The 23,857-nt window shown below is 45.5% G+C and overlaps 1 protein-coding gene across 3 annotated transcripts; it reads left to right on the top strand.

Moving 5' to 3' along the window:
* The first annotated feature begins 1,443 nt into the window (after nt 1-1,443).
* On the top strand, nt 1,444-23,425 carry LOC306838254 (prostaglandin E2 receptor EP1 subtype-like). Of its 3 annotated transcripts, XM_079366340.1 has the most exons (5): nt 1,444-1,523; nt 1,597-1,912; nt 2,105-2,228; nt 21,088-21,998; nt 22,568-23,425. In XM_079366340.1, the coding sequence occupies exons 3-5, from the start codon at nt 2,135-2,137 to the stop codon at nt 22,850-22,852; spliced, it is 1,290 nt and encodes a 429-aa protein (XP_079222466.1). In that variant the 5' UTR covers nt 1,444-1,523; nt 1,597-1,912; nt 2,105-2,134; the 3' UTR covers nt 22,853-23,425. The 3 variants fall into 3 exon arrangements, with proteins under 3 accessions (XP_079222466.1, XP_079222468.1, XP_079222467.1); XM_079366342.1 differs by lacking the exons at nt 1,444-1,523; nt 1,597-1,912 and having other exon boundaries at nt 2,144-2,221; XM_079366341.1 differs by lacking the exons at nt 1,444-1,523; nt 1,597-1,912; nt 2,105-2,228 and adding an exon at nt 18,837-19,096.
* The last annotated feature ends 432 nt before the right edge of the window (nt 23,426-23,857 follow it).

Here is a 23,857-nt window from a genome sequence, read left to right on the forward strand (position 1 = left end):
GAGTGTCATAATAGTTGTCGTCTGTCTCTCTGATGTTTCCTGCAAGTCCAAATGAATCCCTCGTTTTAGCAAAGATTTTTAAAGGTCTGTTCTGTAAGCGTGTTTTCCCTCTCTCTCTGGTTTCTTGTTTGTCTTGTGTGCAAGTTCACCTGGAGCTACAGGATGATCAGCTGACCTGGGAGGGCAGGAGCGTGTGTGTGTGCGTGTGTGTGTGTGTGTGAGGGCGTGGAAGCTCCGAGACGTCGGGCGGGTCGAGACCATTTTAGAGATTTAAAAGTAAATTAAAGAAGTCTGTGGATCCACATCAAGTCTTCAAACCTGCAGCTCGTCTGCAATCCAGCGACCGCCACTCCGCTCGGCGGCGTGTGGTCCGTTTACCCGCTGTGGTTTTTCTCAGTCAGGATTGTTCGTGACATTTTTTTTTTAAAGATTTTAAAATTCACTCGTTTTTTTTTTTGCTGTTTCCAGATTTTCCATTTCTCAATCTTCAGCCTCCCACATATCGAACAAACGTCGGCCCTCCAGCCCGTATCCAACAAACACACGATAAATAACTTCTTGACTTCACTTCTAACACAAACTGATGAATAAAACCCGTCAGAAGACAACAACACAGCTGCTCAGTTTGGGGTAAACACGCTCTCCGTGTGACAATGTAAATCTCACTGAAGGATTATTACGTAAGAAGGTCGTCGTCAGCCGGATAAAAATAGAGAACTCTCTGGAAGAATGTGAATCTTCTAAACACTCGGCGAGCGGGCGCTTCACAAACACCACGAGGCCCGAGGCGGACAGCACTTTGAAACATGGCGCTCCTCCAGCTTGAGCGGCGTGGGCGAAGTGAGCGCGAGCGGAGTTATTGGCGTGTCAATTACAGAGCAGCAGCCAAAACAACAAGCTCTCAGCGCTGCTCGCAGGAATCGATCGGCGCGGCGGCCTCTGTGAGAGTCTGAGGATGCATTAAGGGAAAAAAACGCCATCACGACGAAATGTTCCTGGAGCAGCAGAGAGCGGTCGGATGAACTCGGTAATATGAGCAACGCCGTCTGATGGCTTTCTGTGGTGTGAAGTTTCCTGTCGAAGCCGTCACTTACGTTTGAGATGAATCCTCTCTGATCAATATTTCAAACAGAGATTAAATAACTTTTACTGCCTCCAATAACTCTGCCTGTAATAAACGTTCAACGGGTTCACTGTGGCGTGGGTCCACGCCGTGTGACAGGCCTGGTGGGCGGAGCTGGCCAGACGCCTCAGGTGAGGGTTATTTACCTCTTCTTATGTAACCTCATCATGGCAGCACGCTCCGTTAGTTTAGTTTTAAATTCACACACTCACAAAGTCGTGTGTGTGTGTGTGTGTGTGTGTGTGTGTGTGTGTGATCTCTAGTGTGTATCCTTGTATCCTTGTGTCCTTGTATCCTTGTGTCCTTGTATCCTTGTGTGTGTGTGATTCCTAGTGTGGTTTACTGTAGTCTCTAGTGTGTATCCTTGTGTCCTTGTGTCCTTGTATCCTTGTATCCTTGTGTCCTTGTGTCCTTGTATCCTTGTATCCTTGTATCCTTGTGTCCTTGTATCCTTGTGTCCTTCTGTCTGTAAGCTTGTTTCCTGTCGTGTTTTCAGGCTCTTAATTTGGTGTTTAATGTTTCTTCGTCTTGTTTTAAGCGTTTCCTGTTTTATTTTGTAATATCCTGTTTTAGTTTTCAGGGTCTGGTTTGACTTCGTCCTCAGTTTTCTTTGTTCCTCGTGTTTCCCTCCTGTCTCTGATGATTGTCCTCACCTGTCTCATTAGTCTCACCTGCCTGTTGAGTCTCTGTGTGTCCTCAGTTCATCGTGTTTGAACGTTTCCTCGTTTCTTTCCCTGCTTCTTTGGATTCACTTTGTTTTTGCTGCGTTTGATTTGATTTATTATTGAAGTAAGTTTTTTTTTTTTTTTCCTTTTTGTTTGAATAAATCTTTTGTTTGTCTATCTGCAGTCGGGTCCTGCTCCTTGTTTCTGCCCGACACAACAACACGCCCGGCTGTCTTTGTGAATGTTCATTATTTTTGCTGTAATAAACTTTTTACAGCGTTCAGTTAAAACCGTGTTTCTCCTTTGTTTCTGTCAGGACTGAAGCGCCGGGTCGTTCCTGCAGATCATGATCGCTTTGTTTGACCTTCCAAGCATCTTCTCAGATCTGTTAACCCAACATGGCGGACGAGCTTTAAGGGTGAAGATCCAAGAGGTCAGAGGTCAGACCACTTAAACATCCGGCTTGTTTTTTTAAAGTCTAAAAAAAATCCCTGTTACTTCTGAATTTATTTAAGTAATTGTTGTTTTAACCTTTTGAGCCTATGAGCGTCACAGCTGGTCAAAGTGGAACCAGGAAGTGATCTGTAAACTCAGGATGTTTACGACACACACACTTTTTTGAGTTATTGATTATGTCCTCTCGGCACATCCGGCACGTTGTGTTCGCGGCACACGAAGTCGGAGAGAGGCGACGCATCATCTCTGAAGAGCCGAGGCAGAAGTGTGACAGAGCCAGGGTGTCGACAAATATCTGCACGGATTCACAAATGTGCACAAACATCTACAAATGTGAACACAGCTGCAGAAATGCTCACTGGAGCATCATTTGAGCGGTGACTTTTTTTTTTGCACGATTGGGAGCAGATTTTGTCACGATCGAGCAGGCAGGAAACAGGGAGAGGAGGACCCAAATGCAGAATAAACTAATTTATTTAAACAAAAGGCAAAAACAAAAACTTACAAGAAAAATCCAAAACGTTCCAAAAACCACGACGGAGAAAACACAGGGAGCAGGGAGCTGAAACACATTCCGGGATGACAGACCACGAGACAATGCATGACAAAACAATGAACCGACAAGAAACTCAGGCAAACACAGAGACTAAGTAGACAAGGGGTAATCAGACACAGGTGATACTAACGAGACAGGTGAGGAACATCAGGGTAATCAGGAAGGCGGGAAACACAAGGAACAAAGGACACAAGAATACAGGGAAACACACTACGGACTGAAGTAAACACTAGGAACATACATATACTGAACACGAGGGAAATAAACTAAAACAAGATTAAATACAGAACAAAAACCAAACCATGACAGATTTAGTGCAAGCTGAAAGTTCACACCGGGCTCGTCCTCGCCATCAGACGGCGCGTCCCCTGCAGGGTTAGCGTGCACGTTTAGCACCTGCATTTCCAACACAAAGCAAGACCAAAAGGTTCCAGCACGGAGGAGGCGTGGCCTAACGGTTTGTTTTGGTTACAAGCCGGAGCACGAGGTTGGATGTGCACATTCTTCCTGTCTGTGTGGGAGGTGAGTTTGAACGGGAGTTACTGTAAGTAGAAGAAGAGTCGGAGCTCGGAGATAAATCTGTTTGTGTGAATGTCCGAACACATCGATACGACTTGATTTATCCCGATAAGAGAGAAACACTTCTACTGGCTTCTCTTTTATTTTATCACTTCCCAGTTGTGCCTCCACTGTCTCCTGTTTCGCCTCCTTTTTTCCCAAGATAAGAATTATATCCCAGGATAAGTGTTTTTTGTTTGTTTGTTTAAACTTCCTCATCAGGCCCGTTTGTGCAGCACTGATTGAGCCTTCACAGTGATGATGATGATGATGATGATGTGTTCAGGTTCTTTTGCTGCCTGTGGGGGAAAACTTCAGGTCATTTCCTCGGAAACAAAAGTATTTTTTGATCTAAACTGGAAGATTGAGTTTGTTTATGTTTTCAGCACTTTGAGATTAGGACTCTGTTAGTGCTCTGTTTGACATGAGACGAATACGAGTCTAATAAAAAAATAAAAAAAACCCTGCGTGCCTCTCCTCTCACTCACAGTCTCGTTTCTTTTACGGCTTTTTTTCATCTCAACAGTTGAATTTTTACTTTTGCGTCACCACTGGCTGGTTTGAGGAGAAAGTGTTTGTTTTAAGAGAAGCCAAATATGTGCAGCCTGGACACAGATGAGGGTTCTCTGAGCCAACAGAGCACAGGTGTTGGACGGGGGGGGAAACAAGAGTCTGCTTTGAGTTAGGAGAACACGGCTGGAAAATAAATGAATCTTTAAAATGTTCAGAAAAAACTGAAAACGATCCGTGAAACGTGTGTGTGTGTGGGGGGGGGGGCTCTAACACGCTCTGCACCCGAGTGCGAAAGTGTGACCAGCAATCCTGCCCGAGCTGCTTTAGATTCAATCAATCAATCAATCAATCAATCTTTATTTATATAGCGTCAATTCATAACAGGCGTTATCTCGAGACACTTTACAAAAGCAGGTAAAGGACCTTACTGTTTGTCTGTTAACATTAACAAAAGGGCAGGTAACAAGACCATGCTCATTGTTATGTTTACATAAAGCAGGTAAAGGACCTTACTGATGGCTATATTACAAGAGCCCAGCTTAATCCGTCATAGCGTGGCAAGAAAAAACTTCCTTTTAACAGGCAGAAATCTTCAGCAGCCATCTGCTAAACTGTGCTGGGCTTGAAAATGGGACAAGATGCAGAAAGAAGAATAGGAGATTCTGCTCCTCCTGAAAGGTCTGGATTTGTTTGGACCCCTGGGTTTACCAGATATGAGAGCAGTTATCAGGTCAAAGCAACAGGTGCTGCAGCGATGGAGGCGAGTGCTTCCAATAAGTGAAGCTTTATATGATCAGTTCTGGTGACTCATCTCCGACCCGCTCGTGAGATCGTTTCCCTCCATCCTCTCTGTGAGCCTTCACGTTGACATCACGTCTGTCAGTTTTAACGTTGTGCGCTCTGACTTTATTTCGACGTGACTGTGCAGCCTCCGCATGTTTGTGCGCTGGCTCAGCGAGGAGCGCTGAGTCACACTTTACAGCGGCGTGTCTGGACTCACAGATTAGTGAGGCCGTCACGCCTCTGTAGGAAACCATTTCACACTCACAAACAGCCCGAACAACTGGCGAGGAGACACACCCGAGCCTCCCGCGCTGAAGTGGTGTTTATCTGCACAGATTTGAGGGGGGTCGAGTTTCAAACCTCTTAGTGACAGGATATCCTGTCATATGAACCACTTGAATGCACTGCTGTTTAAAAGTTTATTTTCCTGAACAGAGATGTGATGAATTTATTTATTTGAATCCATGAAATGAAGTGGGGTCGGGGGATCGGGGCGCTGTAATGGACTCCGTATTTCCTGCATGTACTTCACTTTAGCTTCCTGCTCTCCTTGTTTGACCTGCAGCTCGTCCTCTCGGAGCGGGAAAGCCGCACAGAGGGCGAGATTTGGAGGCTTGACGGGAATAACAAATTACATAAACTAATGGCTCCTCCGTCATGGATCCTTTCTGAGCTGTAATGGGAGTCAAAGCCGACGCTGGAGGAGGAAGTAGTTCAAAACAAACACTTGATGTCACTCTGAAAATGTTAGTTTATTGAAAGGGAATGTTTATTTTTTGCAGTTAAGTAATTCTCCAATCACCAATCTCCCTTTATTAAATACCCCGCTCTGTGATCAACACTGGTGATTCATTTTTCCCACTTTTTACACATCTGAATCAGGATTTTATCGCCGCTTCATAAGAAAGTAAGTCACAAGAAAATTTGTTTCTTTTTTGGGCTCATACGTCTGACGGGAGTCGGAGTGAAGCCGCTGTAGATCCTCACGTAGAACAGATGATTGGGCGCTGACGCTCATCAAGGGACAGAGAAATGTCGGTGTACGTTCCCAACAGAAACTCTGCATGGGAAAAGAAGTTTACACCACCCAGAAGCGTTCACGTGTAATCGTGGCCTTTCTATCGTACGCTGCATCGGCCACTTTCTTCAATCCTGCTTTTCTGAAGCTTCGTCCAGATGCTGCAGCTCATTCTCCGTTTGATGGAAGAGGGAGAAGGTGCACGTATTTCAGCAGGCTCTACCTTAATGCCTTTAACTTCTGCTCCAAAATAACAAAGAAACATTCCCTCTTTGGCTCCACGTTCGGATGATTTTGAGGCCCCCTCATTACTCGCCATTATCCTGTCATCGCCGATCCAAATCTCACCTCAAACTACAGAAGCGTGACGACAAGATACCCTCGGAAAAAACAAGAAGAAGAAGCAGAATGCCAAGACCAAGCGATCTTTGCTCCGCCGGCGTGTGAGCTGCCGAGGCCTCGGAGCTTCACTTCATGACAGTTCATCGGAAGAGGAGGAGGGGAGGTCAGTGTGCGGCTGTAGCACAATCACGTCAACAGAGAGATCCACAAACCCAAACAACAGACGTGCTCATAACTGGAACAAAAACCCGGCGTGATCCGAGATAACTACATGACCAGACTGCAGTAATCACAAACAGGTCCGTTCAGATTCCTCAGGTTTGGTTTTCATTTGCTTCATTATTTTCTCCTCCGTGTAAAACAGGAGTAAATTTAGAGGTTGAATCAAGGTCAAGGCCAAGAATGCAAATTATGACACGAACGTCTCCGTGCCAAAAAGCCCGAAGGATCAAGAAGGAAACCTGTATTCTGTGCAGACGTGCCACGCTGGACCTCAGCCAAGAAGACGCCCACGAGGTTCAGTCGTCTCTTCAGTTTGTCTAAATGCACATGGACATGTACAGTGTCATTTATTTTGCTCCGAGTCTTTGAGTTTGTCTCCGCCATCACAGATACTCCCGCGTCTCTGTTTGACTGTGCCGCAGGCGCCGGAAAAAAACGTGAAACATGTCGAGTGACAAATCGGCCGCCTGCAGCCGTCTTCGTCCTCGTCTGCAGCAGAACGCCGAACAAGGACTCTGACGGCGACGCATCAAAGCTCAACGAACAGCAGCAGCAGAACCGCCTGTGCACATGTCTGCAGTAAATAAAGCTACGCTAATGGGACCCATTGTGCTCAAATAAAGAACATTGACCCCGAAAGCAGAGCACTTTACGTTTTGGAGGTCAAAAGGAAGCGGCAGCAGGTGACTGAATGCAAATCAAATGTTTTTGGCGTTTGGAGGAAGCAGCCCAGGATAGAACAGATAGCATCATTCAATGGAGTCATTGTTGTGTATTGTTTCAGCGAGGACGCCAGGACGTATTTACTCCCTCCTCCTCTTCACATGCTGACCTCGCCACTGCTCCCTTTAATGCCGCTGTGCACCACGAATGCTTCCTGCAGCTGCTGTGTTTTAAATCCGAACCTTTCCCTTCAGCGCGTCGTACTTGGATCAGTTTCATCTCATATTTTTATTTTATTTTACTTTATTTTAAGCACTTAAAAGAGAAATGTAAATCTTTCAGGACCGAAGAGTCTGCAGCATCTGGTCTCCATCAGCCGGCTGCCGGCAGGAGAGGAGCCTCCACTCCGCCTGGCGCTCTGTGAATAAGACCTTTATGGAGGATTTGGACCCCAGACAGCCTCTTCAACCCGCCCTGTGACATCTCAATGAGTGTTTGGCCACGAGCACGTCACGCTGCTTCATTTACAAAAACATTTAGGAAGGCGAGTGGAAGCGACTCTCAAAAACAAAAAAAACCTGACTTAGAGTCCTGAAAGTTTAGAATCCAACATGTTTGTTCGGAGCAGACTGACACTGCATCGTCCCTGAGACGTTTCTGTTCTCGTTCCCGCTCTCGCTGTTTACTCGGAGGCCCCGAAAAGTCCGAGATCTAAAGTTAGAAAAATGCATGAAAAGTTGTGAGTGATAGAAACATAGAAAGTTTGAAGAATTACATGACAAGAAGTGTCAGACGAGGCAGCAGAGTCCGGACCTGTTGCATGTAGACGGTCCATGGTGGTGCAGAGATCACAGGTGACTAAAGGTCACAAGCCCCTCCCACTCGCTCCAGGTGAATCCTCCTGATTGCATCCTGCTGCCTTCTCTCAGTCACCTCACTTTGACTCTCTGCAGAATAAATAATAAAAGGCTGGCAGGAGAATCTCCGGGTGCTCACCCTGAAGACTTCAGGGAGATTTCTGCATGTTTGAAAACACGATAAATTAATTAGATAGAAAACACGTCTGAATGAGGCAGAGGCAGCGAGGGTGTCGGTTCAACTCCACAGACAGATGCTGGGGGGGGAAGTGAAGTACAAGGGAACCTTGCATGTCTTGGTTTGTGTTCCTGATTGTTTGCAGAGTCTAGATACATGTGACACGTGTTGTATAAAATGCAGCAGAACGCCTCAGTGGGGATAAATGTTTCAGCCCACAGAGAGCTGTGAACACACAGCATCTAAAAAAAGGACACAAACAGCAGACAGTAATAACTGTTTCCAAACACTGGCGCGTACACTTCGCTGCCTGGGGGGGTCGAATGTCCTGCATATTAGTTCACTGGATGATTCTTGTGTTAAGTGGGGGCAGAAAACACATAACATGGAATGAATGAGACATTTGTAGACTAGTTAATTACATGTAATTGACTCCATTAGCTTGATTGATGTCGAAGTGAGGACAACGGTTCGTCCTCTGGAGCGCTGAGCTGTCCCTTTGCTGTGGCTGCATGCGTGTCATTTGGAAAATATTTTCTTTGCACTCAGAAGACGGCAATCAGCCCGCCTGCAAAAGCAAACCATAAGTGCCGTGTTTCTACATATCGCACATAATGTTTCTTCTGTCCGTCGTCTGAATCAGGTTGCACGTTTTTTAGCAGCCGCGGTATGAAAATGAGCTTCAAAATTATCTCCACAGGTTGAATTTGAAATCTTACTGAGAGGAGCAGAAACCAAAGAGGACCTGGGAGGTTCTGCTCCAACATTTCTTCACCGTCCAACACACTTTCAGGACAATGGTTGGCACCATTTTTTAAGTGTGTGAGATTTGTGGGGACTCTGGAAAATTCCATTAGATGGAGAAAAATAGAGCTCAGGTTTAGACGTACTAATATGCAATCTTCTGAATTCACAGTATGAGCTCAGTGTGTGCTTCGAACAGCGGGCATGTGTTGTAAAGGGAGTCTGTAAATCTGCAAATCTGCCTATTAAGTGTAATGATGTGGGGCGAAGAGAAGGCCGTTCTTGCTCTCCAGTTTCCCAGCAGTCTTGGTGTTTGTTCAAAACAAACTATGTAAGAGTTCATTCAGGAGCAAAAAAAAAAACCAAAACGCCGTTCTGTGCAAAAGCTGCACCGTGTTAAACAAGGAGTGTCTGTGGGCGCCTGCAGCGAGAGCTTCACTGTATACGGAGCTGATTAAAGGCCAAGTGCATGCAGAGCGTTTAGCAAACAGCTCCAAAGATAAACATGAAAAACCGGTCACTCAGGTCCAAAAAGTATTTACGGGAGAAATGACAAAGCATTAAGTATTCCTGTCACATAAACACCAGGTCTCAGTGTTTCATATTTAAACAGTGACAAGAAGACAAACGCCACGAGGGAGACGTGTTTAATACGATTCAGGCATCTTAGCTTGTTGCGTTAGCATGCTAATATGCTAACGGAGTTTGGCTAAAGCTTGTAATAAATACATGTGATTTTAAAAGTTAACATTTATGCTGCTTTATGCTGACATGTTGATGAATATGATTTGTCCTTATTCTAATAAATAAATAAAATATCTATCTAGAAGTAATGACTCGTGACCAAAACAAAAATGCTGTTAAACTAAAAAAACAAGCTGATGAATATCAACACAAGAAGGAAGGACATTATGAGAGTCTGTCACGGTGTGGGCAGAAAACAGGGAGGAGGATCCAAGTGCAGGTAAAACAAAAGGAGCTGATTTATTTAAACAAAAGGCAAAAACATAAACTTACTTTAAAATAATAAATCCAAAACGTCCAAAAATCACAAAGGAGCAAAACAACCAGACAACACTGAAGACCAGAACTACAACTTAAAAACAGGAAACACTAAAGACTGAACTAAGAAACACACAAAAGGCAACACGAGAGAATTTACTGAAACAGAACTCAAAACAACACAACGTAAAGAAAAACCAAACCATGATGGAATGGAAGAAGTCCTTTTTGCTTTTGGATCTATTCGGGAATATTGGGCGACTTCCAAACTCAAAGGCTACAGAAAGCTTCTTCCTGTAACACAGATGACCTCTGTGTGTAAACACCTCGTCTGGATTACTCAACCCTCCCTGCATGTCTTTGACAGTTTTTGCTTCAGTACATGTTTTGCTTTTAAGTTTGACTCGTGTTGACACAAAGTCCAACAAGTGACTGGACTCGTCTGTGGAAAAACACAATTTAAAAAAAAAACAAGTCTTAATTGCAAAGGACGTGAAAAATTTGGACTTCATACTTGAGTGAAAGTCTTCCCATGATTTCTTAAAGGTCTCTTTCAGCTGTTATGGGAAGTCTGATTCTTCTTTCTGGAAGGGCTCCTAATCAGGCCTTTCAGGGGCCCAGACTTTCCTGCGCTGACCCTGCCTCTCGGTTCAATGCGGAGACGGTTTCGGGCGAGGACAGGGGCGGAACATGATGACCGTCAAGGACCCTCGAGCAGGAACTGAGGAAAGGACACGAGGACGAAACCGTGTGTGAGTGATATTTAGAGTGAGACAATCTGCTGTCGTCGTTGATTCTCAAGTAGTCAAAGAGTGAAAACGCGGATCCATCCGTCATCGGGGAAGTAAATTTTGTCCTCGTCCTTATCGGGGAAATGTTTTTACAGGTCTGACCGGTCAGCATGAACTCTGTGTGTCACAGCGGGACATTTCAGCGTCACTACACTGAGTCTTGAGGGCTACTGTTACATAACCTCTGATTTCACATCACCAGCCTCTTAAAGGAACAGCAGAAGGCCGAGGCTTAAAAAAAAAACAGACACATGTAGGCAGTGGATGGAGTCGTGCATCGAGGACCTCGGAAACACCTTCTCTCTCTTTTATCCGAGCGACCTTCTCCGAGCGCTGCGGCCTCTGTTTTTCACATCCACTAATGGAGCTCTCATTTCGATTTTCTACCGTGACTGAATGATAAGTGGTCTCTGGTCTGCTGCTGCAACTATTTCACACATCACTGAGCCAAGGAAAAGTCTGTATTTCATCCACACTTGGTGAAAGACAGGAATGATAATGTGAGCAGCTCCGTGACTGGTGCTCATCTGAGCGGCGGAGATTACACCCGCACAGTCAGCCATGCATGAGGGATATGCAGCGGATTAAAAGTCGTACAGTATGTATGTCTTTGAAGTGCAACCACGTTACAATACGTAATACAAGTCGCACACGCCGTTTTCAAAAGGAGCCCATGTAGCGAGACGCACTTGAAGCAGAGCATTGAGGGCTTCTGTTGCTAACAGGTCGATGAATGTCCGCTCGTGGAAAACGAAAAGTTTCAAGGAAAAAGTCGGCTGATAATTCTCACCAAGCGAGTCGTTGAATTTCACATTTTTCTTTCCCGGCTTAATCTTTGTATTATCAGTGTTAGCAGACCTATCTCAACTATAATGTGCTTTTATTTTTTCATGTATTCTTTGCAAGGTGTTAGGAGGAAGTCGTCCTTTCTGTGCGACACGAACACCCGTCCTCGTGTTTCTTCACATGTGCACAAACAGTCTGCGGTGCTGTAAGTTCCCATGCTCCTGGGCTGTACAGTCGAGAGGAAGCTGCGGTTCACCGTCACTTGTTGATGCAGCTACAAATATCCCATGTGATTAAATTAACTCCCAGGGTGCCCGAGCAGGACATCACATCTGCAGCAGAGATTCCTCTGAGGAGTGCAGCTTCACGAACGACATCGTTATCGGTGGTTTCACATATTTCTGAAGTCTTACCTGATCATTTTCTTATCTTGTATTTGTGTTTGTTTTTTTTTTTAAATATGCAGAAACACATTGCAGTGGATAAAGCAAGTAATCAAAACTCAAAATACCTGTTTTCATTGTTTGCAGAGAGAACAAGCGGCACATCTTCAGGATCATTTCTTGTGTGCTCATGACATGTGATTTCGCCGCTATGCAGACGATACTCTGATATATCTCTGAATGCAGCGAGGAAGCCAAACGACAGAGCTGCAACACTGACGTGAGGAACAAAAAGGACACAAAACTAGTTGCAGTTAGACTCTAATAAAACAGAGGTTCATCATTCATAGAGACCCCCCCCCCCCAACCTCTTTATTCCACATATGAAGGACACTGCTTATTTTCCAAATCGAGGTAATCCTCAGAAGTTCTGCTTCCCATCCCTCCCCAACTTTTAATAATCCTCTTACCAACTCATTAGAGTGACACATATTAGTGTCAAGACCCCACTAACCAAGACCAAGTCACACCTGAGACCAGAGTGGTCCAAGACCGAGACATTTAGGGATCGGGACCGAGTCAAGATCATTAATGTCCCTTAGACCAGTGTTTTTCAACCAGTGTGCCGCGGCACACTAGTGTGTCAGGTGTGCCGTGGGAAATGGTCAAATTTCACCTAATCGGTCTAAAAAAGAAGTTGAGTTTCTGTGCTGTCACGTGCCTGGCAGAGTTATCATGTAATACTCTTCCATATCAGTAGGTGGCAGCAGGTAGCAAATTGCATTGTACTCTGAGACAAGAGAATTAGTGATGCATTGATACGACAGGTGGCGGTGACAGTGACATTATGGCTAGCGAGAATATACGGTAACAGTGATGGAGAAGTTTTTGAAAAGGAAAAAGTGCTCGCTCCGAACTGGACCCTGGACAAAATTCGGACCCAGATGAAGGCCCTAGTATAAGTGGAGGTCAAAAGAAAGCAAAGACTGTGAGCTCGAGCAAAGTTTCGAGGCAATACAGCGAAAGCTATCTTTCATTTGGATTTACTTACACCGGGGATGCAACGGCACAAACTCCGCTGTGCTTGGTGTGTGGTAAAAAGCTATCCAACAGTTCTATGGTCCCAAGTAAGCTTAAACGTCATCTCCAAACGAAACACCCCTCGCTTCAAAACAAGAATGTGGACTATTTTGTTCGCCTGCGTGAACACACGGAGAAAAAGGCAACTTTCATGAGAAAAACCACAAAGGTAAATGAGAGAGCCCTTAAAGCGAGCTGCCACGTTGCAGAACTTGTAGCTAAATCAAAAAAGTCCCACACTGTGGCAGAGACATTAATACTTCCCGCCTGCAAAGCCATTGTCAATGAGATGCTCGGACCTGAAGCGGCTAAAGAAATAGCCAAAGTTCCTCTCTCAGATAACACGATATCCAGACGTATTGATGACATGTCTGCAGACATCGAAAGTGTGGTTTTGGAAAAGATCCGCATCACTGAGAAATTTGCGTTGCAACTTGATGAGTCTACTGATATTAAATTGTAAATGGACTTGAGCTTGTATAGCGCTTTTCTAGTCTTCGGACTACTCAAAGCACTTTTACACCTACCCATTCACACCCATTCACACTGATGGGCTGGATGTGGCCCATCCAGTATCTATCCATTCACGCACATTGGGGAGGGGGCAGGGGGAGCAATTTTGGGTTAAGTGTCTTGCCCAAGGACACATCGGACATGTTGCTCGCAGGAGCTGGGGATCGAACCCTCAACCTTCCGATTGAGGGGCGACGACTCTACCAACTGAGCCACAGCCGCCCCGGTGTTAGTGGACATGCTCAACTCTTGGCCAATGTGCGTTTTGCGGATGGAGACGCAATCAGAGAAAACTTCTTATTTTGCAAGGCATTGCCAGAAAGAACAACAGGAGAGGACATTTTTTCGGGTCACATCGGAATATCTTGAAAAAGGAGGACTTAAGTGGGAAAACTGCACGAGTGTCTGCACTGATGGAGCGGCAGCTATGGTTGGGCGCACCAAAGGCTTCGTCAGCAGAGCGAAGGAAAGAAACCCAGATGTGATTGTTACACACTGTTTTTTTACACCGGGAGGCACTCGTAGCCAAGACTTTACCAGCAGACCTAGTTCCTGTGTTGGAAGATGTTGTGCGCATGGTAAACTTTGTAAAGTCACGACCTGTGAAAAGTCGCATATTTGCATCTTTGTGTGAGGAAATGGGAGCGGAGCACAAGGTCTTGCTGTTTCATACGGAGGTCCCGATGGTTGTCGCGCGGCAAGGTGCTGGCCCGTGTGCATGAGCTGCGGGAGGAACTTAGAGTTTTTCTCACAAATGAGAGGTCCAATGACGCAAAGCTGCTTGTGCAAGTGATGAGTGGTGTGCGAGGCTGGCACACCTGGCAGATATTTTTCATCACCTGAACGAACTGAACACACGAATGCAAGGCCGAAATGAAAACCTGCTTACAAATACAGATAAAATAAATGGATTCCGTTAAAAACGTGCACCTCTGGCAACAACACGTGGAAACTGGCAACCTTGAAATTTTTCCACTCACCAAGAAATGGCAAGATGTTAACACTGCTGCATTGTGTGAGATAATAGTTAAACATTTGAAAACTTTTGAGGAGACAATGTCACTTTATTTCTCTTCAGCCTTCACTGAATGCCTTGACTGGGTTAGGGACCCTTATAGGTCGGCATCAGTTGTTGGAAAGGACATGACTTTACAGGAGCAGGACTAACTAACTAACTGAACTGAGACAAAATCGTGGTTTAAAGCTAAGCTTTGCAGATCAACAGTTTTTGGTTGGCTACTGCCAAGGAGTTCCCTATTCTGGCGAACAAAGCTATTTTGACTTGCTCCCATTTTCCACGACATATCTGTGTGAGGTGAGCTTTTCAAGCCTGACTGCTATAAAAACTAAAAGCAGAGAGAGACTGAGAGCTGTTGAGGAAGAGCTTCGTGTGTGTCTTTCTTCAATTCCTGCCAGGATATCAACTTTGTGTTCATCCAAACAAGCCCAGGTGTCACACTGAGTGAGTAGAATTACTTTATATTGTTAATATGGGCGACATAGTTTCATTTTTTTTTAACATTATCGACTGGTGGTGTGCCTTGAGATTTTTTCAATGAAAAAAGTGTACCTTGGCTCAGAAAAGGTTGAAAAACACTGCATTAGACGTAACACAGCGAAGCTCACAGCTGAAACCTGAAACCTGAGGGTCAAAATGAAAACATGAATGAACTGAAGAAATTACTTTAAAAGATGTCAAGACTGGTTTTAAGACAAAGATACAATGAGAGGACGGGAGGGGAGTAAAAACAGACTTTTTTAAGACTCATTTAATGGGGGGGGACAACAAACAGAGGATCACTGTGTCCGAGTTTCAGGGCTGCAGGTAAAAAACAAACAAAGCAAAACAGGTGAAAAAGAAGCTGAGCAACAGGGACACAATCACACAAGGAGCAAGTTTTCACTGATGTAGTGTTATTTGGTTCTAAATATACACAAGACATGAAACACAGAGTTTTACAGGCTAAATGAAACATCGAAAGGATAACTGAACACTTAGATAAACTAAATATAACATGACACAGATTATTTGGACTGTACTGTAGCCTTAAATATGTGTGGCTGAGTTTGGTATGCTTATCAAGATTGATTTTCAGTGTTTATACACCAAATAAGGGCAAAAGAAAATATAATTGATGTCTCGAAAACGCTCCACTTCCAGTTAAATGAACTCTGTGACCAAAAAAAAATTATTCTGAAGAATCTGGGTCACATGGTTTTTTTTGGCGTGAAAGTGTTCCCAGGAACAATCCATCATTTCTCTCCCCCTGCAAGACCTCAAACGCCGCTGCCTGGATCGTGGTCGTTTGATGTGAGGCGGTCGAGCGCTCGCATTAGGCCGAGTCGTCCCGTGTAGGTGTGATGGTTAGAAAATGACACAAGATAATTAGAGTTTTTTTTTGTCTCAAATAATATCTGCTATGATGCGTGAACATTATTGATTCAAGTTCTGATATTACAGAGGTGTAAAGTTGTGTTTCTCATGTGTTTTATATGAATGTTATTCCAAAACCTCGTTATCAGGAGTCACCAGCAGGGGGTGCTACAGCGACTGAGTAATGTGAAATGTTTCACGCCTGTGATTCTTGACTCAAATGTCCCCTTCTTCAGGCTTCATGAGCTTCAACAAAAGTGGAGAAGTCGGTGCTCTTTCAGTTCGGCTGGTTTTCATAAGATTTACATCTACTGTTGAATCCGTGTTTGTTGTTTTCAAGTGCAACCAAAAAAAACAAAAAAAAACAGTCTGAGCATATTTGACAGCTGTTTTGGCGTGTGCTTTCCTGTTTTTACGGCGTTCCCTGTGGTGCAAATTAAAATGTGGAACCGGACCGCTTAATAGCATCCATGTGTGATCGAGACATTCAGAGTCACAAAAAGAGATGACACTGTTTCTCTGCAGCCCGACGGAGCTGGTGATTATCTTTTCATGATCAACTCCACAGAGAGACAAAAACATTTTCCTGCAGGCTGGAACCCTTTTCTAAATATTTCAACAAGATGCATTTCTCTGTTCGCCGTCATCGAATGTTTTTACACATTATCTGATATGACCTCATTGAGAGCTGATATTTTTACGCTCCTGTGAGAACAGGAAGTTATTAAAGTCAGTTGGTGAAGGATCTTGTGTTGTTTCAGAGTCGTGTGCAAAGAAAAGAAACGCCCCAAATATTTAAATTGAACGTTCCTGGGGGAGAACCCAAACCACATCCTGCAGTTCCTCGAGTGTCCACTTGAGGCCGCCATCCATGGGACTCCAGCGCCCCCTACAGGAACAGACGGGTGACGTCACTCAGGCTTCGTACATTCATTATGTAACGTCTATGTTGGTAGTGCTGGCTAACTTGAATAGGGACAGTTTAGCTGAGCTGGCTGCAGCTTAATTTCTCCAATCGAACAAATCCGACGAAAATTCAATCAAAGGGCTGACATGTAGAGACAGATAATCAATCACAATCACATTCACTCCTCCATCCCAACAACGTAGAGTCGCCAATTAACCTACTGCGCTTGTCTCTTGACTGTGGGAGGAAGTCGGAGTAGGCCTACCCGGAGAGAACAAGGACACAGCACAAAGAGAGGCTCCTGTCAGACGGGGTTTGAACCAGGAAACTTCCGGCAACAACGTTCAGTTTAGCTTTTTCTGCTGGTGTCACCACGGCTGTTTTAAAGAGCTTCACAGACGGGGCTGATAACTTCTATATGAGTGTGTTCTAGCTCTTCCTCTGCTTCAGGGATCAGACGTTACAGTCATATAACATTTCAGATTAGCTTTTTATTTCCTGATGCAAACAGCCTGTGCACTCAGCAGATCACTTACCGTACCTCTCGTCTACATTCACAGACATTAAGGTCTTTAAGCTTATAGCAGGTTAAAAGCACAACAGACCGTCCAAGCATGCATTAACCTGCGACTGAACCTGAACCTGTGTGAGAGGGCATCGTGTCTGCTGCAGGGTCAAGCTCAGACAAGAACAATGCTTTTTGTTTTACCTTATTAAAAGCGAGCACGTGCTGTACATGTTTGAGTCCTCGCCTCTCAGCGCTGCAGGTCGACACACAGCTGCCGTGATCGGAGAACAGAGAGCCTGACTGTGAACATCAGCACACAGCGGAGTTGCTCTTCTGCTGGGGAATAATGTGAGATGTGTGGGAGGAAGTTCAGACAAGTGATTTTTTTTTTGTCTGAATTGACCTGAGACTCTGCAGATTTTTGAATCTGCAGCTTGAGTATATTTTAATATCCGTGCGTTCCTCCCCTTGGACGAGTCCTTCAGCATTAATTCATCTCAGCAGTGAGGTTGGCCTTTTTGGACAAGTGTAAAAATCCTTTGCTGTCCCAGCTGCAGCTACAGGCTGTAACAGAGACGTTAGTGACGGCGGCTGCAGCTCAGCTGGTTAACATTGATGAGGTCTGACTGCAGGGCCGTTCAGTAGAGCGGAGGAGTGTTCTCATTAAAGTGCAATTAACAGAGCGGAGGAGCAGCAGGTAAGAAGTGGTGGCTATTTTTTTTTATTTCAAAGAGACTTATATGGTATTAATCTCGAAAGACAAAAAAAAAAAACCACACGTGTTCTTCAGCCTGCTGTGAAATGAAGTCATCCGAGCTACATCACCTCTCGTAAACTTAAAAGGAGCTTTTAGTTCTGCCGCCTCGGGATATGGCGAGCTGTTTAGACATTAAACAGTCCGAATCGAATTTCATTACAGGTTTCTGTACTTCACTTCCTACCGGTCCAAATGAACATTTCAGTCGTCCACGTCATTCCGTCTGATCCAGAAGAAAGATGGCGGAGGACAAACTACCGGCCTCGAGTTCTGGGGTGAAATTTCCAGAGCTGCTGCTGCTGATGGCAGGTCAAGATTCCTCTCTGATGGTTTCTACATTTTCTTGTTAAATCTTAATAAATAACAGCAAATAAACAGACTGTGACTTCGAGGTCACACTCACAGCAGGCAAGCCAACGACCTCTCACACATGACTCATTCTGCTGATCCACGTTGTAAACATCTCACAGCGGTTCAATGCTGGATGCACAAACCTTTAACGTAAACCTGGGCAACGTTTCAGATCATGCAGTAAAACGTGTGACGGAGTGACCGGCCGGTGAAAGCTCTAACGTAGACTCTCTTCTCCTGGCAGCCCTGCAGCGTTCTGCTCCCCCCAGGAAGGCTTCCAGAGAGCTGAGCCAATCAGAAGTAAGAGGGCACACGGGGAAGGAGGTCTTAAAGACACACAGATTGACAACTTGAGAAGATGGGATTTAAAGACCTCTAGTATGTGTTTAAATGCGTCTTTTTGTGAATATCTGTAATCAGCCTCCTTACGAGTGAAACAAGGAAACATTCTTTGATCGACGCCTAAAATGATAAAAAGTGAAGGGAGCTGTTTTGTCTGAAGAGGCTGCAGGAAAAAAGCTTGCTGTGTTCTACATGTGATATTTGAAAGCATCTGAGCGGATGTCTGCTGGATTTTAAACATTCAAACTCGACTGTGGGATTCCCTCTGGGAGTCTGTGCTGCAAGGAAGGAGGGAAGAGGAAGGAGGGAAGGAAGGAGGAGGGAGGAGGAGGGTGCCACTGAGACACCCAGAGGTGATGTGAGCTGGTTGCAGCTCGGCCGTATAAAAAGCAGGCGAGCTGCAGCAGTCAGACTGACAGAGGACACGCGTGAGCAGCGAAACAGAGGAGCACTTTGTTCTGAGGAGGAAGAGTTTCAACACACGTTTACAGAACGAGGAAAACCTCCGAGTGAGGAAATCATCTTGACTCAGAGCGGAGTATTTTCTTCGACGTGGCTTCAGTGATGAGTTCTCATCCTAGTCAGACACATCCTGAACACCTCCATGGATTTATTATTACACAGGTGAGTCTGGCTTGATTTTGAACATGTGACTATAAAGGACAGGTGGAGCATGGTGAGGCTATGGAGGGCTCTTTTTGCATTTTATTGCAAAGTGATCAGGAGGGTAGGACGGCGTGCTCTGGTGACCCGTGTAGGCTCCTACACTGGAACGCCTTTAAATCAGACAATCCTCAGTCTGCTCTGTGTTTTCAGAGCTCTCCGTCCCAAACGCTCAGACATGTGGGGGGGGGGGAAGGGCTTTTAGGTATTCTGCACCCTCGGCCTGGAATCTGCTGCAGAACGACTTAAAACTCAACGAGCTGCTGTCCTTAAATTTTTAAATAATGGACGACCTGGAAGGACAGGATGTCGATGCTTGTAAATGTTAGTGTTGTGTCTTTGTGCTGCTGACGGTCAGGCTCAGCTTCCTCATCTCAATCTGAACAACTTGGTTAAAAAAACAACAACAAATGCATCACAAAGATCAGTCAAACAAAAGACTTGTTGTGTTGGACAGGAAGTGTTTCTCTCAGTTTTATTTCATAATCATTTTGTGCAAGATCATTTTGTGCATTTTTTTTTGCAGAGTCATTGATTCAATGAAATGTAACGGCCTGCTTCACTAAAACAAACGTGCATTCTTCTCCAAATAAACCAGATCTGTTGTGTCTTTAAGGGAGCTCAACAGTCAACACGCTCCTCCGGGACATCTCGTCCAAACCAAACAGATTCATGTCTAACACCCTGCATGTTGTTGTTGCTTTAAAGCAGAGAGAGAGAGAGAGACGCAGGTCCAAACTTGTTGGGAGCGTCGGCGTGTGCAGAAGAGAGAGAGAGAGGGTGCGAGCATCAACATGCTGGAAACTGTGTTCACATTATTAAGAGGAAAGAAGGTGCAGTAAAATCAGGTTCTCCTCTGACTGAAGGGCAGATATTCATACCAGAAGGATTTCTTTTTGTTGGCTCAGTTGACAGATTGTTGGGTCTGAAGAGATAAAGTGAGAATAAAGTTCATTGTGTTGAGTTTTACTTACTTAGTTATGGTAGTTACATAAGGGCTGCAGCAGCATTATGCAACACATTTTTTATGAAGGACAACCACAACGATCGCACTCCGCTCGTAAAGACGCTCTAATTGATTCTCGAGGATTTTGGTTTTCAGACTCCGGGCGGGGTTGACTCATTGCGGCTCCCTCGTTCCCTCGTTCCCTCGACAACAACAGAGAGCTGTCTCAGGTCGATCAATGCCAGGAACAGCTCAACTTATCCCAACGCAATCGATCACATTCTCAAGCTGTAGTACGCTGAAAACCAAAGACACACACACACACACACACACACACACACACACACACACACAGTAGCATGAAGTCCTGCAGAGGCGCCAGCGTACTGATGAGCAGGCCTCAGGGTGCATCAGTGATTAAAGAGAGTGACCAACAACAACAACATGCTGCAGCTTTTTTTTTAAAAGTCAAGAGGGAGGCTCCAGACGGGCAGATAAATATAAGAACCTTTTTTTCCTACTTTTTTTATTTATAGGACGTTTATTTATTATTTTTAAAGTCCAATGTGCCGGGTTTAATCAAGATATGAAATCAAGATGTGAATTGTTTTTAAAGGCTGCAGTAGCATCACGTTGTTCTTATCTTCGTCTCTTATCTTGTATGTTGTGTCTCTTGTGCAGTAAAAGAAATGTATGTGTGTGTGTGTGTGTGTGTGTGTGTGTGTGTGTGTGTGTGTGTGTGCTTCTGTTTACATGTTTGTCACTTTTTACGATGTCTTTATTTTCTGACACTAATGAAGAGGCAGCAAATTGTCTGCAGCACTTCAGTCAAATGTCCACAACGGGACCATAAAGTGCGTCTCGTAGTGTCGTTAATCTGTAATTAAAGACACATTTGAACATTGAAAGCTGCGTTGAGACGCTTTTAAAAGCAGCCACAGCAGAAGTTAACATCTTAAGCTGACAGACGAGATTCCCTCTAATCCGTGTTTCTGTCTCCTATCAGTTTCTTTCTCAGCAGAGGACCCACATCAGGCCCAGAGCCTCGGGGTGATGCTGGCCATGGACCCCTGCAACTCCTCGGGCGTCTTCTCCCCTCCCCCCCTCTCTAACCGCACCGCCATGCTGCCCCCCGAGGTGGAGGCCTTGCAGCGTAATGCCACCCATCTGCCGCCCAACAGCCCCATTGCAGCCGGCCTCACCATGACTCTGGGCATCCTGTTCAACGTGGTGGCCCTCGTCATCCTCGCCAAGGCTTACAACCGCTTCCGCCGGAGGTCGAAGGCCACTTTCCTGCTCTTCGCCAGCTCTCTCGTTGCCACAGACCTGGCGGGACACGTGATCAACGGTGCCCTCGTGCTGAGTCGATACTCATCGGGGACGGGGTCCAGCGGCGTTCGAGGTGACCCTGCAGATGCTTCGTGTCTGTTTCTGGGAGGCTGCATGGTCTTCTTCGGCCTGTGCCCCCTCTTCCTCGGGTGTGGCATGGCTGCAGAGCGCTGCCTGGGCATCACAAAGCCTCTGCTGCACGCTCGGCTGGTGACCACAGCACGGACAAAGATGGCCCTGACTCTGATCTGGCTGCTGGCTCTATGTGTGGCCCTCCTGCCCTACTTTAGACTGGGCGCCTACACGTACCAGCATCCGGGGACGTGGTGCTTCATCAGGGTGATGGATGGTCACTTCTTGCTCAAAGACCTGGTCTTTGTGGTTCTGTTCTCTGGACTCGCTCTGAGCTCTTTGGCCTCGGCCTTTGTGTGCAACACCATCAGCGGGATCACGTTAGTCAGAGCGCGGCTGAAGAGGTCCGGCTCACAGCGCCAGTCGACCCGCTCGGCATGCTCCCATGACACCGAGATGGTGGTGCAGCTGGTCGGCATCATGGTCACTTCTTGCATCTGCTGGAGCCCTCTGCTGGTGAGTGTGGAGATAACACTGAGCACACACAGGCTGAAACACACACGTGCACTACAGGAGAGGGGGGGGTTTCAGACCAGCTACTGTGGCCCCACAATGATGACGTCATCAGGGGCCCCATATAAACATTAATGCAAGAAATATGCTGATCAGCTACGATGTCTTTACCCGACTATATGAGGTCACAATGGTTCATATTCAAGCTTCGTTCTTTTTTCTTTGCATTTTGTGGTTCAGAAAAAGATCCCAAGCTGATTCTTTAAAAAGATGGTGCCGGCTTCCCTTAAGCAAGGCACTGAACCCCCCCCATCCCCCATCAGCTGTGCTGTCCCTGTGTAGCTGACCCCACTCTGACGTCTCTTCGGTGAAAACAGAACTTCCCCTGAGGGATTCATGAAGAATTTAAAGTGATAAATACTGAGGGTGCCTGTGGCCTAGTGGCCTCAAAGCGGGCAGCCGGGTTTGAATCCCACCTCTGGCTCCTTTCCCGCCTGTCGTTCCACTCTCTCTTTCTCTCCCCAGTTTCCCACTGAGCCTTTAACACGCTGAATTTTATTTTTTGATTCCAGGTATTTGCACTGATGTCAGCCATCCGCTCCTACAGCGGCACGCTCTGCAGTGACAGAGACACTTACAGGAGCCTGATGGTCACGGGGGTCAGGATGGCCACCTGCAACCAGATCCTGGACCCCTGGGTGTACATCCTGCTGCGACGCGCCATCCTCAGGAAGATCTACCGCATCACAAAGAGGCAGGCCAGCCTGAAAGGGAGCATGTTCCGCGCCATGCGCTGGGACACCAACTCCTTCCAGAGCTCAGAGAAAAAGGGCGTTAAGAACATTTCAATGAACTGAGAGACTCTTTAGACTCCACCCGGGTCAGAGCAGAGGTCAGGAGGTATCTTCTTCCTCACCTGGTGGGAGTGTTGATATGAAGAATAAGTGTTCGGCAGCTACTTATAACCGTCGGGTTTTTGTATGTGTGACAGAACAAAACCTTTGTAAACTGCATCCAGTGTTTGTAAAATGTAACGTGGGTCATACGAGAGCATGTTTTGCACGCCAGTCTGTGCTCACCAGGTGACACCAGGTGTAGGTCACATGACGTCACATTAAGTGAGGTCAGTTTTCAACATCTCAACTCCAAACGTTTGGACCCAAAGTGTTGTGTTGTTTGACGTAGCAAAAGTCGGTTAGTCGTGAAAAAGCTCAGAGAGAAGAGGCTGTGATTTGTCCCCAGCTTTAAGATGTGAAGAACACCATGCATGCCTGTGTGTGTGTGTGTGTGTGTGTGTGTGTGTGTGTGTGTGTAGTGCTGTAACACGTATGTGAACTTGCGTCGTGAATGTGTAGCAAAAAAAGCTAATTGAATGTGACATTGTTAAAAAGCGAATGTAAGCTCTTAAAATAAAAGGTTATTTGTTTGTCTCTCGTTCTGCTCTGTAATTTATTGTTTTTTTTTTAAAAAGTGTTTTTTTTTAATGGATGAAGTTTTGCATGAAATAAACATTTAAAATCTTTTAAAACAAAAACGTCTCTAAGCGATAATGTCCTACATACGAACGTGTCGTTCAAGTCAATACAGTTCCTTTTCTTTACACTCATTGCTGCTTTATAAAACAACACTGGGACGTTGACACAACATCCAAACACCCGACAATATTCTGAGGCCTTAAACGTGCTCTGATCTGGGATTCAGTGAGTGTTGACTGGTGAAGACCTTACTGAAGCGTGGGACCGGTTCATATTCTGTGGTCAGAGCGTGTTCAGGGTCAGAGGCGATGCTGTTAGCCAGTCTTCACATCGTGCTTTTTAATCGTAGGCTGAAACATGAAGTCTCTGCAATGGATGAGCAGATTT

Source organism: Symphodus melops, assembly GCF_947650265.1.
Source record: "Symphodus melops genome assembly, chromosome: 17".
NCBI lineage: Eukaryota > Metazoa > Chordata > Actinopteri > Labriformes > Labridae > Symphodus > Symphodus melops.

Coding starts and splice junctions, on each gene's coding strand:
- LOC306838254 (XM_079366340.1), top strand. CDS start 2,135: ATGATCGCTTTGTTTGACCTTCCAAGCATCTTCTCAGATCTGTTAACC. Junction 2,229..21,087: donor GAAGATCCAAGAGGTCAGAG/GTCAGACCACTT, acceptor GTCTCCTATCAG/TTTCTTTCTCAGCAGAGGAC. Junction 21,999..22,567: donor TCTGCTGGAGCCCTCTGCTG/GTGAGTGTGGAG, acceptor TTTTGATTCCAG/GTATTTGCACTGATGTCAGC.